The 18,386-nt window shown below is 53.9% G+C and overlaps 1 protein-coding gene across 2 annotated transcripts; it reads right to left on the bottom strand.

The window, feature by feature from the left end:
• Window positions 1–260: 260 nt before the first annotated feature.
• LPO (lactoperoxidase) lies at window positions 261–18,074 on the bottom strand. Of its 2 annotated transcripts, none has more exons than XM_041001272.1 (13): window positions 18,049–18,074; window positions 13,558–13,635; window positions 12,669–12,753; window positions 10,188–10,348; window positions 9,726–9,837; window positions 9,297–9,426; window positions 8,590–8,796; window positions 7,117–7,441; window positions 6,351–6,511; window positions 2,839–3,091; window positions 2,128–2,301; window positions 972–1,209; window positions 261–784 (listed from the first exon to the last, which is right to left on the bottom strand). In XM_041001272.1, exons 2-13 carry the CDS (start codon window positions 13,631–13,633, stop codon window positions 577–579), a joined length of 2,130 nt encoding a protein of 709 aa, XP_040857206.1. In that variant the 5' UTR covers window positions 13,634–13,635; window positions 18,049–18,074; the 3' UTR covers window positions 261–576. The 2 variants fall into 2 exon arrangements, with proteins under 2 accessions (XP_040857206.1, XP_040857207.1); XM_041001273.1 differs by lacking the exon at window positions 18,049–18,074 and adding an exon at window positions 13,490–13,514 and having other exon boundaries at window positions 12,669–12,741; window positions 13,568–13,633.
• Between the last annotated feature and the right edge of the window lie 312 nt (window positions 18,075–18,386).

An 18,386-nucleotide genomic window follows, 5' to 3' on the forward strand; every position in this document is an offset into this window, starting at 1 on the left:
GCCTGACGGGGATCCTGGCTTGGTTCTCTTTTCTGTTTTCTTGTTTGGCACCACCGACTCGATTTCTTTCCAGGCCCCTCTCTTGGTTGCCTGATGGCCACTGCTTCTCACCAGGAGCCCTCTGCCCCTTCCCCTTCTTTGAGAACTCTTGCAGCTGCCCCTTTGCCCGCTCCTTCCCCATGCACATGGCCTCTCAGACGCAGGACTCGGGGTCAGCTGCCCAGGTCTTCCAAAGGGGGAGAGTACATCAATGGCTCGAGTCCATCCTCAGCTGTTTACTTAGTGCACTGATCACCTTGTCGGCTCAGGGAGCTGACAGCCCAGACCAGAAGGGTGTCTCACAGGCACTAAGCTTGATAGAAAACAGGGTTTCCGTAGAGGTGGAAGGGTCGGGTGGTAGAGCTGCAGGGGTCTGTCCCCTGGGCTAGGGCCAGCTCCTGGCTGGTGAGTGCACAGAAGCCTGGCTGACAACCAGGGCTGGGACTGGAGTGTCCCTGGGGAGCGTTGAGGAATGGGAGGTGTCATGGACCAGGGGGAGCTTTACTGAGCAGTATGGGCAACTATGGGTCCCAGGCCCTACTCCTCCCTGGAGGCCCAGGGTGTGAGGTCCAGCTTATCAATGGCTGAACAATTCACAAAGCCTTGAGGGTAGCTGTTGGCTTGGAATGGATGCAGGGGGACCTTAGTGATGTGGGTGTTGTCACAGACGAGACGTGAGAAGGACACTTTCCGTAGGGCATCCCGCTGCTTCTCTGTGAAGACCCCAGGGTTTTCCCACCAGAACCTGTGGAGACAGAGACATGGTCTCCCCATTTGCTCGTACTGCTCAAGGGAGAGAAGGAGGCCCCTGGGGGGCATTAAATAACCCCACCTGTGCTAAGGCCTGGAATTGGCCCTCCCCAGTGGCCCTGGGACCCCCACCTGGGATAAGGGGTCCCCTGCGCACCCCCATCTAACCAGGCTGCCCTTGCCTGTCTCCGTCGCGGATTTGCTGGAACTGCTTGCCCAGGAGGCAGGCCAAGAGAGGCCCGCCCCTCCCCCTTTCCACCAGGGGCTCAGCAATGGCTCCCACCCAGATGTCAATGTTGTCTGGGGTCCCGTAGAGATCCAGTAACTTCTTAGCCAGTTCTGGGTTCTTGAGTACAGCAGTCAGCTCCTCCAGGGTCCGGGGCTGTGAGAGGCCACAAAAGCCTCGCCATGAGTTGTACCCTAGGGCCAAGAAAAGCCATGAGGCCACGTCATTGCAGGACCTTCCTGCTCATGGCTCCCATTGGGGACATGTCCCTTCCAGCCCCACAGCCCAGAACATCTGAACTCATGGTCTTTGACATGACAAAGGCAGTGACTGACACTTTAGTGTCTAGTAGGTTCCATGGTGCCTACTGTGGTTCCAAGTACTCTAAGAACTGTACAGAGAGGTTAGCTGGAAGAGGATGCAGAACAAGGCAGCCCAGGGTCTGCAGGTAGAAAAAGGCATAACTTGGATTTGAGCCCACACAATTGCCTTCCATGGGAGTGAAAGACTCAATGGCTACCAGTTTTCTGGTCTTCATCGTTTTTGGACTTTTAAGCTGGTTTCACAGGTTAGCTGTTGTTTTTTAATTGAGCAACTCCAACAGAGAAGCAGATGTGTGCACCTGGCTCTCCATGAGGGATAAGCAGAGTGAAGTTTTAAAAACCGGGCTGGGGGAGCATTTGCCCAGGGGTTAGGACCCTGGCTGGGATGCCCACATCCCAAATTGGGGTGCCAGGAGCTCAAGTCTCCACTCTGCTTCCTTTTCTGCCTCCCTGCTATTGTGTATATTGGGAGACAGCAGATTGTAACTCAATTACCTGGTCCCCGCTACCCTAATGGGAAACCTGGCTTAGGATCCTGGCTCCAGGCATCACCTTGGAACAGCCCTGGCTGTTGCAAGAATTTAAGGGTGGACCAAGGGATGGTCTCTCTGCCTCTTGTTCTCCATCTCTATGCCTCTCAGGCAAAAATGAAAACAAACAAGCCCAACGTGGCTGGCTTGCCTTTAGTTTTAAAGTCAGTTGGATTCCCAAGGTTTCAGAGGGGAGTCTCCAGGAGCCCAGAGAGGAGCTAAATGTTCCTCCAAGCTGGGGAGAGCCCAGCCCACTCACCAGGCTGCCCGTGGTCCCGGCCCCGCTGGATGTTGATGGCAGCCAGATCGAAGCCGTGGATCCTGTGTGTTGGCTGAAAAAGCTTGTTGCGCAGCTCTCCTGTCATCATTTTATTCTGATCCATCAACTTGGCCTTGCTGGCCAGCAGACCCCGCACAAAAGGATCCAGCCCCCCTGCAAAGGGAGGCCCAGAGGCTATCCTTAGTATGTGGCTGAGTGGGGACATGCCACGCAGCTGAGCCCTGTCTCCAGCAGCCTGGCAGGCAGCAGGCGGGGTGTGCTGGAGGAGGGCGAGTCCACACTGCCTGCGGCTGGGGAGGGGCCCAGTGGCATGAAGGGCAAGTGTGGACACCAAGCTTCAGGTCATCGTGTCGGGACCTTTTACTTCTCTACACGCCCCTGGAAAGCCCAGCAACACACAAAGGGGCAGCATGAACCCTTCTCTGGCAGGCCTCAAGCAAAACCAGTTTCAGCCCAGCCCAGGTATGAGAGAGGGCCAAGTCCAACCTAAAGGCCCTGCATGCCAGCAGAAAGCTTTCAGGGAGAATGGAGGAGAGCAACTTATTGGACAATCCCAGAATTCATTCCTTCTTCTTGAGGTCAGATAAGCCTACCTGGAAAGGAGACAGGGAACCCTGGGGATGCTGAGGAGCACAGATCTGCTGCTCTTGTCTGGGGTCCCACAGGGAATGCTCCCCTGGAAGGACATACCATCTTGGACTATCCTCCAGGTGTTGAAGAAGAGGGTGTGCAGGGGGAGTTCTGGCTCTGAACCCCATGGCTGGTAGTTCTCATCCAAGCGGGACACGGTAGAAGGGACCTCCAAGTGGCCAAAGCGGAAGGCAAAGGTAAAGACATTGGAAATTCGGGGATCCACCGATGTATTGTAGCCTCGATATGGGGGAATCCATGTCTGCATCTCGGCTCCTAGCACGGTGGGCAGGTAGTCCCTAAAGGTGATGATCTGGGGGGAGAAGCAAGTCCCAGGGAAAGGGTGTGAGAAGGCACAGGGAGACTTCAGGAAGTCTGTGGTCACACGGACAATCACAATCCACAATTCCCGCTCCTGTGACCACGGCGGACAGTGCTAATTGATTGTGCCACTTTTCCTCTGAACACACAATGGGGTGTGGTCATTTGAGGTGCAGCCCCATCACCATCTTTGCTCTAACCTTATGAATTGGAGGCTGAAGTGGCAATCCTTGTGTGTCACTTTAAGGAAACCCTGTCGTGGTCCCTCTAAGGAAAAAATGAAGGCCAAAGAAGGCCAAATGAAGGCCAATGAAGGCCAAAGTCTGGGCCCCTAACTCAAGATGGCTGGTGACCTTGTAAGAAGAGGACACGCATGAGCACAGGATGACAGTCAGCCTTCTGCCAGCCAAGAGCGGGCTTCAGGAGCACCTTGACCTTGCACGTACAGCTGCAGGGGGCCGTGTTGAGCTGTGCTCTCTGACATTTTGCCATCCCTCTTCTACTCCCTAGACATTGAGTGAGTTTTGCAAACCTTGCCAGTAACCTTACGTCTGGGTCCAATTTTTAAATAATAAATATAGAACTCTGGAGCTTTTGAGGAAGACACAAAGGATGAGATTCTGTGGCAGCCAACAGGCCATGCACGGGACTTTGGGCTCCAGGACGAGCTGCCATCATCTCACTTTGCTCTGTTCCTGTTCACTCATTGTGTGACACAACACCCTCTCCCGCACCTCTGGGGTGTTGACGCAACAGGCAGTGAGTAAAGGACTGTGAGAGCTGGCAAGGAGAGGGCAGCTCAAGTGGAACTCCAGGGCTCCAGGATGAGAGGGCTCTGAGCTGCACATCCTTGGACCAGGGCTGGAGGAGCAGGTACTCTGGGACCTCCCATAGGAACAGAAAAATAAGGAGCCAAGAGAAAGGATGGGGTAAGGGGAGTGGGCTGTAGGCCTCGGCGCACACATCCCAGCCTCTGTGAGTTCTGGCCACTCAGCCCCAATCCATGTTCCAGGCCACTGGCTGCTCTGTTGGGCCTGCAGTGGTGGCCCCAGGGAGGCCTTCGTGTCTCTTCACTGAGCAGGTCCAGGTCTAGAGGAATCTACTGCCCTACAGGTTACTTAGCAACGGCAGGCAGCCAGAGAAGTACCTATCGGCTCTGCAGAGCGCAGCCCAGGCATGGAGTAGCAAGTATGCAAGCATTAGAATGCAGTGGGCCAGAAGAGCAGCGTGAGGCTCAGCCAACCAAGTACTACTGGAGCAGACACCCTGAGCAGCCTGGGACCTCCAGGCTAACCCTGACCAAGGTCACCAGGTACTGAAATAGAAATTAGAACCAAGTCTCCTAACATAGAAACTGGAATGCCTGGGACCCACCTGGAAGTCACTGCTAACACCAAGAGAAAGTTACATTATTTGAGTGAGAAAAAGAAATCATCAAAAGCCAACAGCAGCACAAGTCAGATGTTGAAATCATTCAACAAAGATTTTAAAGCAGACCAAAAAATGGTTCAAAAAAAATCAATGAATGATTCTTTTGAAACAAATACAGCTGGAACATCTTAGCAAGATGGTAGGAATTATATGTTTAAAAAAAAGAGGTAAAATGAAATTTTAGAACTGAAAAGAAACAAACTGAAATTTAAAAAGCAAAACCAAAAAATCCCTGGGGGCCAGTGTTGTGGTATAGTATGTTAAGCTGCTGATTTTAAAGCCAGTCTCCCGTGTCAGAATGCTTGGTAGAGTCCTGGCTGCTCCACCTGGGATCCAACTCCCTGCTAACATGCCTGGCAAGGACCCCTAGGTCCTAGGACCCCTGCCACCCACTTGGGAGAACAGAGTGGAGTTCCTGGCTCCTGGCATCGGCCTGGCCTAGACCTGGTTGGTGTGGCCATTTGGGAAGTAAGCTGGTGGATGGAAAAATCTCTTTCCCCTCTCTTTCAGCCTATTGAATAAGCATGTAAACAGATCTTTAAGAAGAAGAGATAAAGATTGGGTAGAACCAACAGTGAAAATAATCGGGGATAGGAAAGAATTTGAGTTTGTTGAATCTGAACAACAGACAGAAAACAGAACCCCCGTATTCTGTGGCACACGGACAACAGAGCTCTTATTCATATCCACAGAATTCCAGATGTAGAGGAAAAACGTGTGACACTGAGAAACTATGTGAAGAAGCAACGCCTGAAAATTCTCCAGAGTGAAGCGGTAGTCTCATGTAGGTATTTATCTGCGCACTTAACCCATGCCCGGCAGTAGGTAAATGGTTCATGTACAACAGTACATCCACCCCATGGTCTACGCTCAGCCTTAGGAAAGAATGAATGGATGGATACAGGCAGCAAGTTGGCTGAAATGAACTTGGAAGATATTTTTCTTCATGAAAAAGCCCTGCACGTTTGCACGCTACATGATTCCATTTCACATCAGAGGAGTGAGAGAGCATAGCCACGGGGCTGGAGAACCCGTGTGAGGGTCGGGGAGGAGCAGGTTGTTGAGGCTTTACCATCAGGGGTGGCAGGAGGGAGTCAGGTGGTGAGGTCCAGCTAAGCACCCTTATGCTGGTGGTAGTTGTACGAAGCTATGTGTGTGATCAGATGACACTGTTACGTGGACCGCTTCCCCCAGCACGACTGCATTTGTAAAGGGTGAAATACGAATATGCTGTCTGGTTTACTGGAATGCCTGATGCCTGGTTTTGTTGCTGTGCTGGGGTTATGCACAGTGTTAGTACTGAGGGGGGCTTTGTGAGGAGTGCAGGCGACCTCTTTCTGTAGTTTTTGTAACTTTCTAAGAAGGTATAATCCTTTTGAAGTAAAATGCTGTTTAGAATATGTGGTTAATATCAACATGTCTCTTCCTATTAGTCAGCCAAGCAACTGTGTCACTTGAGTATGCATATGACATGATCTTAGGAGCAGGGAATTCAAAAGGAAGAAAATCAACTCAAAGTAGCCCAAATCACAGCTTGGTAGCAATCCCAGGAGTGACGATGCCTATAACCCCAACAATGGCATCGGGGCAGGGGACGCTGAGGGGACAAGGCCTGAAATACTCTCCAACACTCTGCATCTGGGCAGTTGATTTTGGCTAGAGATGCTGAAGAAATGGAAAGAGGGATGGAGGATTTGTAGGCCTGAGGCCATAGGGGTGAAGCCACAGAGGGCTATGGAAGAGGTACAGTGAGCAGGAGGTGTGACATGAAGCGGGCGGGCTGAGCCACAAGCAGGTGCCCACTCCCCAGGGGGGCATACCTGAATGAAGGCACCCAGGATTTTACGGGCCTCCTGGTAGAGCTTCTCTCCATCCCAATGAGGGTTGAGTGCCCTCAGTTCTCCTGCCAGCCGGTTGTGCTCACGGAGAAACAGAGTCTGGGAAGTGGCCAGCAGGGTCTGCTCTGAGGCCCGAGAGTCTCCTAGAAGCCCAGATGCAGGCGGGTGGATCCTCCTGGGACAGCCCCAGGCCCCAGCCCGTGACAGCGCCCCCAGCCCCTCTCCTAAGCCCCTCCTCCAATGCACTTAAGGGAGGTTGGCTGGAGAGGGATAAGTGGGTGGGAATCACTGATTGGAATCTCAGTTCTACACTCACGCTTTTTAGCTGGGCAAGTGGTTTAATAGTGCTGGACCTCTGTATTCCTATATGTGAAAATGGGGAGAATCTGGCTGACCACACAGGACTGTGGAAGAGGGTTCAGGAGGTATCCTCAAAATAAAAGAAGCAGGAAGCTGGAATGGGAAGTGAAGCCAACACTCAAACTCAGGTACTTGGATGTGGAGAGAGGGCATCCCAACTGGTGTCTCTTCCACTGGGCCATACATCCACTCTGATACTCATTTCCAATCTTATTTTCTACTGATTTTGGGGATCAACCCATGGGGCTTAGATTTTTCCTGAACAGGACTGGCGCCAGGGACACGAATGGCTTGGTGTATATCTCCAGAAGGGTCATAGGCAGAGGTCCCCAGATTACCACCCTGGCCCCCAGGCCTTCCTGCCTTCCTGGTCCCAGCCTGGACTTACCTGCCACAAAGCAGGGCACACGGGCCGTGCTGTTGATGAACTCGCAGGGGCTTGGCTTCTTGCTGTCGAAGGGCAAGTAGGGCAGCCCGAGGTCAGTGACCTCCTGGTTGACGGCCAGCAGGCCCAGGGGGCTGCTGAGGTTGCGCAGGCGACTAGCCAGGTCAGGTTCGGAACCATACACAAGGCTGGCATCCAGGAAGGAGGTCAGAGCGTTGATCTGCTCTCTGGCCAGGGACTGGAAGGGTGGAGTGGGGCAGACGAACCCGGCCCGGAAGAAAGGCATGCATTTTCCTTGAGTCTTCAGCTTGGAGTCATTGGGTGGGAACTGTGGGGAGATTAGACTGGGTGACTGGAAGGGTGGCATAGTGGACCCTGGCAGCTTGTCAGGGGTGGCATAGCAGGAGGCCCTGGCAGCTCGGCAGTGGTGGCATAGCAGGGACCCTGGCAGCTCGGTAGGGGTGGCACAGTGGGCCCTGGCAGTTTGACAGTGGTGGCATAGTAGGGGGCCCTGGCAGCTCGGTAGGGGTGGCACAGTGGGCCCTGGCAGCTTGTCAGGGATGGCATAGCAGGGGGCCTTGGCAGCTCGGCAGGAGTGGCACAGTGGGCCTTGGCAGCTCGGCAGGGGTGGCATAGCAGGGGGCCCTGGAAGCTCCCCTCAAGGGCTAGTTCATATGTGAAGACAGTAGTGGCACGTTTCTAAGATCTTGGTACCAGACGCTGTCCCCAGATGCCCCAAGCCACTGTTACCCTCCCTGGGCCCATAATACGCTGATACTCATGGCACCCTGCAGTCTAATCCTTCATTCTTTCATGGCTAGGCCTCAGCAGTTTTCATGTGAAGAAGCCCAAGAGCCCTGGACAGGGAAGCAGGATGTGATCTGGGAAAGTCTGTTCAGAAGGAATGCAGACCTGCTACCATTTAATCACTCTGGGCCCACCAGGTGCCAGAGATGATTACCTCTCCCTGCTGGATAAAGTCCTGCAGATTCCTGCAGCTCACTGAAGCCATCCGTCCGATCTCAGCCCTTTCTAGGGGATGAGGTGGTCCTTACGGTAGGTGAAGTCACGGTTTACGGCAGCGTGCCAAGAGTCTCACCATGGACAACATGACTCTGGGGGACCCTGGTAAGGTGGGGACTCTCTTGGCCAGTGTCTGGGATGAGGCATTGCTTATAAGCTTCCCCCATCTCACCAGGTGACGAGATTGCTACCGTAACCCTTTGTCCTTGGGGATAGGGACAGCATCTCTCTCACTTTGGAATCCCTGGCACTTAGCATACTGCCCAGCATGGGGTAGATGGCTATGTCCACTTACTGAATAAATGACAACTGGTGAGGCCTGGGAAGCGATCGAATGAGCACTCAAGACCTACCAAGTCCCAAGAGACACTAGTGGATGCACTGAGGTGTTCTGCTATGTCAGCTGGGCGAGGGGCTTATTGGGGACCTCCCAGGGACCAGGAGGGGGGCTACCGTGATGGGGAAGCAGTTGCCACTCTGGACACAGTACTCCTCACACTGGGCCTTGGAGTGCTCGCTGCTGCCCAGCTCGGTGTCGGGGGCAAAGTCCAGGTCGTGGTCCACAATTTGACCCCACTGCATGAAGAGCAGGGACCTGTCTGGGTCCAGAGCACCTTCCTCATTCAGATAGCCTGCGATCTCATTGGATACCTCGCGGGCCTGCAGGTGGAGAGAGGGGAGGTCACAGAGCACCCAGGAAGAGTGCACGTTGAGCCCCCAGGAGGAGCTTGTAAGGCCCCGTGATTTGATTCCAAGACAATTGAAGTCAGTTCTGGAAGAACTGCAACCGAGCCCTGCACAAGCCCTTTCCACTCGAGAGAACAAAGCCAGGCTGCTGCCTCCCTCATATAAAGGCTTGGGAGTGCCAGGTGCCTGAAAACGGGAGCGGGGCCCAGGGGAGCGGCTGTCAGCTCAGATGAGGCCAACAGGCACGATCTCACAGCAGACAACAGCTGATGCGCGCCAGGCGATGGAGCAGGGGAAACCCGGGCAGTATGGGACAGGGAGGCAGACTGCTCGGGGCCCCAGGGCGGCTGGTCTGGGGCTGCTGGGTTCTGCTGCCCTCCAGTGGTGCGGCGTCTGAACACCGCCAGGGAGCGCCCACGTCTCCTGCCCGCGGGTGTGTCCAGGTCGTGCCGGTTGCCCAATTTCGCCCTTACCAGCGGCAGAGGGAAGCCGTTGCGCGTCATCCCCGGAGTCCAGCCGAAGGGCAAGGAGAGCCCGTCCTCGTACTCGGCCGGCAGCCAGCGTGCCAGCGCCCTGTTGGCAGCACCCAGGGCGGGCTCCCTCCTGCAACCCAGCGAGACAGCGCTCAGCCTCGGGCAGGCTGGTGGGCCCCTGGTTCCGAAGCATAAAAGTGTCCAGGACAGGAAGGGGTGGTAGGCGGTGGAGGTGTCCCTCAAACGCAGGGGTTCTGCCTGCCCCCACCCTTTCCCATGCCTCCCCTTAAGTCCTGAGGAGCAGAAGCAGGTGCAGCCCAGGAGCAGGTGCAGAGGTCCCAGTGGGGAGTTGGGGGTATAAGATGGTGGGAGTCCTCAAGGCTCGCCCCCAGGGGCTGGGCCCTCGTTGGGATTCCGGCTCGTGGTCACCTGTTGTTACAGTGCCCGGTGATGGTGCGGTAAGGGCTGTCAAAGTCGCATTTCAGGACAGGCGCAGGGCCCTCACAGCCCACCTCCCAGGAGAGTGAAGCCAGGGCTGGGCCTGAATAAGACAGACCACAAGCAGGCTGCTTAAGTTGGATCTCCATCAGAGGGCTTGGTGGAGGCAGAAAATCAGAGCCAGGGGTACCCACCCCCCGGATGTTCTAGCACAAGAACAGGGTACAGTCTCAGTGCATTCTCTGCAAAGCCCCTCATGCAGCTGGTTTTGATGCCCCCCCCCCCCCCCGTCCCTGACAGAAGTGGCCAAACTGGTTTGAGACAGCTGTCCTCTAAGCGGCTGCTGGTTCTGCTGGCCTGGACTGCGGTTCCAAGAAGTGCTTCCTGGAGTTCAGAATTGCTCCCCACAGCTATGGGCTGATGACGCTATTCTGCCCTCAGGAGCATCCATACCTGTGATGTTGGTTGAGGGTGTGGCCCGTCTCAGTCTCTTGAAGGACTCCTCCCACACCTGCCCACTGCGGATGGCGGTGCGTGTTCTGCCCTTGGCATGCTTGAGGTACTCTGAGAGCCGTGGTGTGGTGGGCGTCCCGGAGCTCATGGTGGCCCTCAGCCTGCGGAGGAGATCCGTGGGGCATCCTGACCTGGTCCCTGTGCAAGGGGTTGGTGGCTCACCACCTACAGAGGGTCCTGAGGTGGTGTGGGTGCAGGGAGGCACAGAGTACAGGAGGCCAAGCCAGCGGGACCTTGGCACCCCTTCCTGGCCATCTTTTATGCCCTGGGAGCTCGCCTGCAGCCATTCAGTTCTGTCTGGAGTGGCTATAGCTGAGGTGTGTCGGGGAACCCCAGAACCACCACAATCCCAGGGCATCCTGATTCAGACTTGAAGAATGCCTGCTTGTAGCTGACATGCCACTGAATCTGGGGAGAATTGTGAAGATAAGGTGTTGCTGGATTTCCATCCCCACACCTGAAGGCATCCCTCCTTGCATCTGCCCCCGGAGCAACTGGTGTGGAGTTGGGGGCTAAGGCCAAAGCGCCCAGCCTGGGGTCGAACGCCTTGGACCTGTAGCTCGGCCTCTTTTTTGCTTGACGTTCCATGTGGAACACGGGAAACCAAAACCCTTCCACTGTGAAGCTTGTGACAGCACAGAGAGGTGGACCAAGGGGGGGGGGTGTCAGAAAAGTCCTCCCCTTGTCTTCCCAGCCCCACTGAGGACTTTGTACCCCCCAACTGTGCCTCACTTTCCCCAGGTATGAGATGAGAGGTGGCTCTGACCACACAGCCAGACTTGTGACTGCACAGCAGGCCATGACCTCTGTGTGAAGTGCCAACAGCACAGTGTCTCTGCTTGCAGGACTGCAGGGGTGAACAGGGTAGGCACGTGTTGGTGCCCTGACACAACGGACCTCTCAGTAGGCCTATTCACTCCCAGCCTCCCACACCCTGGGGGAAAAAAAACAACACCCAGGAAATAAGCCCCATTGTTCTTGCTGCTGTTGCAAGAGACTGGGTGACGCAGAGGCCCAGGGTGCTGCCTGGTGCTGCCAGCTGTTTAGACAGACACATGTTAGATTGAAACACAATGGAAAACAGCTCCTCACTTGCATGGGCCACAATTCAGTGCTCAACAGTTACTTGTGGCTAGGGCCCACCACATTGGATGGACAGATACAGAACTTTTTATCACAGGAAATCCTGTTGGGCAGTGCTGGCCTGGAGCATGAGTCTGGAACCAGGCAGAGCCTGCTTGGAATCCAGGTCCCTCTAGGATCGCCTGAATTCAGTGGCTGACCACCGAGTGAGCATCCCCTTGCCTCTGGCCTGACTTCCTTTGCAGACCTCCCCGTGGCCTTAGCAGTCCATAGGCTGGTTTACTCCTGACTGTCACCTGCTAGGTGTGTGCACTTGAGCAGCTTTCAGCCTCTGTGCACCCACTTTGCTGATGAGTAAAGTAAGGATACTGATTATAACTGTAGGCTGGACTGTGCTGTTTGACCATTTTTGACTTCCAAAGGAGCTCTTTAGTATATAGTTCCATTCAGAATTCTGTGGGATTTCAGCATGAAGGTGAAGCCTTAGAGCTGCACTCTTCACCATAACCAGGTAAGTTCCTCCCAGGTTTCACCCTGGAGGGTCCCTGGTGGGAGTCTTTGTGCTCCCTGGCCCTACCCAGGGGCTTCCCTCCTGATGCCCTACCCCCAGGGGGGTCAGAGAACCAGGCAAGGAGGGAGGAAGGGAAGCTAGTCAATGCTTCTTGCACTCCCTCCAGGCCTTGGGCAGCTTTGAGCCAAGGACAGCGAGATGCCTGGGGCTGTGCGTCCCTGTGTTGGCAGTCCTGCTGGTCTGAGGCTCCTGGGAGCTGGAGATGAGCTGTGGGACCATGCCCAACTCCACACCTGTAGCAGGTAGTCCCCCTCTTGCTCCGAGGGGAGACAGGCTCTGAGGGGGTACCTTATACCCCAGGTGTCCCTCAGGTCAGACTGAGGCTAGACCTGAAGCCAAATGCATGCTTAGCTTCTTCCTTGTGCTTTTTCTTGCTTCTGTTATTGCGCTGTGGTGTCCCTGAGAGCACTCCCTTTCCAAGCCACCCGTGCCTGAAGCCAGGACTTGAACCAGGCCCAAGGTCATTCATTACTTGCACAAGGGCAGAACTTCTACCTGCGAACTTCCTGTGTGACTTGAGCACCACTTCCCAGATCAGAGAGTCGGTGCAAGATTAGATCAGAAGTCCTCTCCCAAGGACCCCCCAAAGCAGAGGGTTTCAGGTGTGGTGAGCGGGGAGGAGTAGAAAGGCAAGTTTGATCTCTGCTTTGGTCAGGGCTAGCATGGAGACATTTGTTCTTCCCAGGGGCCATGTCAAGGGAAGTGTATGTGTGTGTGTAGGTTGAAGGTGGGGAGGATGCGAGAGCAAGAGAGAGACAGAGGCACACCTGATTCGGGAGTCCAGGAAGGCTTTGTTGACTTGGTCCTTGGCCTGGCTCACAGCATCAGAGATGGCGGCAGCTCTGGTGGTCCCTGTTGGGGAGTGGGGTGAGGACAGCATCACGTTCTTCTCCAGTGAGATGCCCTCTGCATCTGTGTCCCTCCTTGTCAGCTGCTCCCTCTGCCCCTCTGGGCAGGGGGCAGATCCAAGACTGGGACACGCTCACGAGCCTCTCTAAAGGGAAAAGCTCGGAATGGGAAGCAGATGCTGGGTCCTCAACGTGACATCGCAATGACGCTCTGGAATTCCAACCAACTGAGCATGACCATTCAGGTGGCCTCCAACAGAGCGCAAGACTAGGGCTTCTTCCAGGAGAGGTGGTCTCCTGGACCCTCAAAAGGCATGCTAGCCACCAGCCTCTGTCTAGGGGTTGGGGTGGGGTGAGGGGAGTGGTGGGATTTTTTGGTGGCACTCAGGCTGAGGTCTGCAGTGTGGCCACAGGACCCCTTCCTGGGATGAGGAGAATGGAGAGGGGTTAAACAGCACCCACAGCTGAAATCCATGTGTGCTTGGGACCCTGTGTGACATAGGGTTTGTAGGTGCAATCCATTCACACTGGATTAGATGGGCCCTAAAGTGGTGGGTGTTGTAGGGAGAGGACACACAGGCAAGGCTGTGTGGAGTCACAGGACGGTTGGCAGGATGGAGCTACCAGCCAGGGAACACCGAGGAAACCAAGAGCCACTAAGCAAGGCTCCCTAACTTAGGGCCACTGGAAGCGTGTGGCTCTTGCCAGCCCCCTCTTTCTGGGGTTCTCATCTCCCAGACTGCGAGATGTTGGACATCTACTGTCCTCAGTGACCTGGCTTTGGTACAGCGTCCCCTGAGGCACTTACCACCTATGACAGATGCTGCAGCCTGCAGTGAGAACAGGACAGCCAGGAGCGCAGGGTGGTGCAGAGGGAGCCTCATTCCTGAAACAACATGCAGGTCATGCAGGAGTCTCACGGGAGCCCCAGTGGGAAGGACTGCATACAGAACAAGGGGACCAGTAAGGGACTGTTGGCAACGCCCATGTCACCGTGTATCCCAAGCCGAGCGGAGGGACTAGGGTTGAAAAGAAGACAACACGCACTGGGTCATTCGCGTAAGGAGAATGCCGAATGCCGTTTATTGAACCTGCAGGCTGTCTTTTATACTCTGCCTAGTGCCTCCCAGTGTTTATCCAATCCTCAAGCTGCCACCCTAAAATCCCCTGGGGACATAATTTGACAAACAGGAAGCAGGAACTTGTGGTTAAGCTGGGAGGCTAAATGTGTCATGCCAAGATTGCACGCCCTGTTACACCTCTGAGAAACAAGCTAAGCTGTGGAGTTAACCCTTGGGAGAATGGGCCCTGCAAAGGACAGTCACATTCGCTCATGGAGCATCTGCTACATGCACAGGCTCCTGCTGGGTGCTGAGGAAGATGGAAGGAGGTGAGAGAGATTCTCCCAGCCACACTGGCAGGGAGCTGGGTCAAAGTAGAACAGCTGGGACTTTAAGCCACACTCTGACATGGGAAGCTGGTGCTTCAAGTAGTGGCTTAATCTGCTGTGACACAAGCCAGGGCCCAATCCCCAGGTCTTCTTGAACCTGAAAAATGTTAGAGCCTAAAGTGTGCCTCTGATGTTCTCCTGCCTTCTGCCCTGCCCTTTTGTCTCCCGGGTTCAGCGCCAGACATGCGTGCCTGACAAGCAGTCCCCAGCTCTGCCCTTCTGCCAGCAGCTCTACTCTCCTTCAAGAACCTAGTTTAAGGGGCCACATGGGCGTCCTGTACGGGAATGGTTTGAATTTTGACTGTTCCACCTTCCATCGAGCTTTCTGCTAATGTGCTGGGAAAGCTGCAGAAGCTGGCTCCCAGCTGTTGACTTTGGCCTGTCCCAGCCCCAGCTGTTGGAGTCACTTTGGGAGTGGAACAGTAGATGGTAGATTCTCTTTCTCTTGTTCTTTGTCTCTTCTTTGTATGTAACTCTGTCAAATATATATATATACATATGTATGTATATATTAGTTTAGTATAGAGACAGGAAGAGAAGAACAGATTTTTCTATCTGCTGGTTCACATTCCAGATGCCTACAATGGCTAGGTCTGGGCTAGGTCAAAACCAGGAGGCTAAAACTCCATCTAGGTCTCCATGGGCAGCAGGGACCTAAGCACTTAAACCATTTTCCACCACCTTCCCAGGCATATTAGCAGGGAGCTAAGTCAAAAGTGGAGCAGCCAGGACTTAAACAAACACCCCTTTGGATGCCAGTGTTGCAGGTGGCAGCTTAACTCTGTACCACAGTGCCAACCCGGAAAAGTTCACTCCATGACCACCTCCTTTCCCTGTGTCATTCTTTCCTGTGACTCCAGGAGACCCAAGGCAAGGTTTGCTGAGTCAGCAGAAACCTGCTCTTTCAGGCAAACAAAAATAAGAGTTTGGGATTAAACGGTATTGTTAGCTTTTCAAAAAATTATGTAACATTGAACCACAACCATTTTAACTGTAGGGTATGTTCACTTGTTTGCATTATTGTGCAACAGATCTCTAGAACTTTGCCATCTTGCAAAACTAAAACTCCATATCCAATAAAAACTGATTTTCCATTCCCACCCCAGCTCCCGACCCCAACAAGCGTTACAGCACTGGTTCTCGCAAAACGCTAGGGAGCATCTGTGCAACCATGGCATTATTCTCTGAATGACCAATGTGGTGTATAACAAATTACCATCAGAATCAGAAAGTGAGAGTAGAAGGTTCATCAATGAGAATGTGTCATTGTCTGGGATGAATTGAGGTGGAAACCCGTAGTTGCCAACCTGTCGGTTCAGGCTGCTTTCCATTACCTTGTTCCTGGTTGATGGGGGTAAAGGGCATGCAGCAGGAGGCAGAGACAGGCCCATGGGGGGCTGTGCCACTGAAAAAGGGACGTGCAAGAAGGTCACGCGGGGCCACTGTCCTCAGCCAGGGTAGAGGGGCATGGGGTTTCAAACGAGCAAGGCCAACCAGAGACTTCTGTGCTGTGTTGCTATTTACTTACATTCCCATTACCAAGGTCAACATAGAAACATTCCCCAAGCCCAGAGCCTTCTCCAAAGTGTGAGTATCTGGAGGTAGATCCAAGGTCTAGACCACTCATGCCAAGCTATCCACAAGCTGCATCTCTACCCAGCCCACATGTCACTTCCTCTGTGAAGGTTACCCGATTTCTCCATGAAAGCTTAGGTCATTTCTTCTTTAGGCTCTGTAGGATTTAACTCATACATCCCTGCTTTCATATCTTGCTTCCACTGTCAGACCATGAGCTCCTCAGGGCCATCTCTTATTTTCTTGGTTTTCCCAGGGCCCAAGGAGAGTGTCAGAACATTAAAAGGTGTGGGGTATGTGCCGAGCGGGTGAGACTCCCAGAGTAGGGGAGGAGCCGAGCATTGGGAGGTGGCAGAGAGTGAGGAAGGTGAAGGGCTTGTAGCAGGCTCCTCATACTGTCAAAGACCTACTCATGTCCTGAGCATCCTGGCAATTGCAGGTTCTTAGAATGCCATGGAAGGGACCCAGGAGTCCATGCTTCGAGCAGGTTTCTAGGGGATGCTTGGGCCTGCAGACCACACTCTGAACCCCCAGGCCTTCCGCACAGACTCGCTGGGTGGGCAGTTGCCAAGGAGCCAGGATGGGGACCTGAGAAAGGAAGGAATTACCAGCCATCTTTTCCATGAATGACAGAGTCCTTCATGAGTTCTCGCAGGAGATGATAGAAGAGCTAACTCTGGCCCCCACAGGAGCATGCTAGTTGGTCTTTGGGAGCGGCTGCAGGTTCCAGAGCAGAATGCTGTGATGAGATAATGGCTACGTGAGATGTATACGTAGCTAGATACAGGTTTTCATCCATGGTTCTTGGCTTGTTACTCCCTTTCTGAGTCAGGCCATGGCAACCACACTTCCTCTTTCTCAGTGTGGGCTATGCAAACTCTCATCTCCCCAGCCCCAAAGAAAGTTCCCAATCTACCTTGTCTGTTGGTATATAAGACCCTCATTTCATGAGGGGGTATTGCCCCTCTAGTTGGAAAAAGGTATACTACTAGAGAGGCCAGGAGGAATGTGAACAGACGGGTCCTGCTGGCCCGCCTTCTGCAGTCCCCTAACGCCGGGTCTGCACAATTGTGCATGTGTGTGGAGTATGTGTGCAATACAGCTTCCTTGAAAGCCTGAAAGGACAGGATCCAGCAAGCTTCCAGGTAGCTGAGTACGCTCAGAGTCGGGGGACAGGGGTGTGGTTTCCTGGAGGTGGCAGTCCAGCAAGGGCGTGCAAGCTCTGTCCCCCTCCTCCTCCGCTCCCCCAAAGTGCCTCCTCATCTGTGCCCCTTTTAGTAGTGTCTTTTACAGTAAGTGCAAGTGTCTCCCCGCGTTCTGTGAGCTCCTCTAACAGACTAATCAAGCCAAGAGAGGGACTTGGAAGGACCCCGAGGTACAGCCAGCTGGTTAGCTGGAAGCAAAGGAAGAGCAGGGTGCTTGCCACTGGTATCTGAAGGAGCGGGGCTGATGCAGGGGCTGAGGGCTCTGTCTGTGGGCCCTGACCTATTTCCCTGGCAGATTGCATCAGGACCGGCAGGAGGCCAGCAGAAGGGTTTCATGAGTGTGGAGGAAGGGAAACAGAGTCTGTTTTCCTTCTGCATCCTCGGTGGTTCTTCCCAAGTCCCCAGGAACAATCTACCTGGGCCAAAGGGCTCGGGGCACCCAGTTGCACAAAGAAACCTTATGTGATTCCCAGCATTCCAGCATGAATCCTGTCACATGCCTGCGCCTTAGCGGGAGTCGGTTGTCCACGGGGCATTTAAGTCAATGGGAGCAGACACTTGGAGCTGAGTGTATGTTCAAATCATCTGCAGACAGCAGGTGTGAGATGTGGAAACAAAGTGAGGATCTGAGAGCCATGACTTAGGGAAGCCCTTCAAACACTGTACAACCCCCACGATGGTGGCTGGATCCGATCCTGTCAGATGAGTTTCAGGGATACGCATGGGGCAGCAGTCTATAGCTGTCCGTCCCAGCCTTCCCTGTGACCCTGGACACACGATGCCTCCTAGGCTTCACTTTCCAAGCAAGACGGAAGGAGAAGTCTAGGATGCCTCCTAGCTCTCAGAACTGATTCTGCGACTTGGTTTTCAGGAGCACAAAGCCTTTTTGTCCCACAGTGGATCCCATTTTCTTGCACACCAAACAGAGAAGACCTGCAGTGGTGGTAGCTAACTCTAGCGCTAGGAAGGCCAGTCCAAATGTGTACTAAGCGTTTTGAGAAACCTTTAGGAAATATTATCACTGACTTCCTGGCAGAAACAGGGACAGAGTGGGGTTAGCAAGTCTTACCTGCTGGGGGCTTGGGTCACCTGTCGTGGCCAGCAGAGCTGGTCTGCTTGGAGATGTTGGTCTTTTATACCTTCTAGCAAGTATTTATCTTGGGAAAAGGCCAGAGGAAAGGCTTCCAGGGGCTGGCTGGGCTTGGTATAGACTCTTGGTTCATCAGGAAACATCTTGTGACTTCAGGTAGATGTACGAGGAAACGCAAGAAAAGTCAGGATGGGTGTTGCAATGCCACTGAAGCTGGGTAAGGCAACTCCTCTTCTTCCCGTGTTTCAGCTTAAACATGTAGCCCTGTACCAGTCGTGGAAAGAAAAGATAGAGTTTCCTTCTAGAAGATTCTGGCA

The sequence above is a fragment of the Ochotona curzoniae genome, unplaced genomic scaffold (genome assembly GCF_017591425.1).
Source record: "Ochotona curzoniae isolate NIBS_2020 unplaced genomic scaffold, NIBS_Ocur_1.0 scaffold_2453, whole genome shotgun sequence".
In the NCBI taxonomy this organism is placed as follows: Eukaryota; Metazoa; Chordata; class Mammalia; order Lagomorpha; family Ochotonidae; genus Ochotona; species Ochotona curzoniae.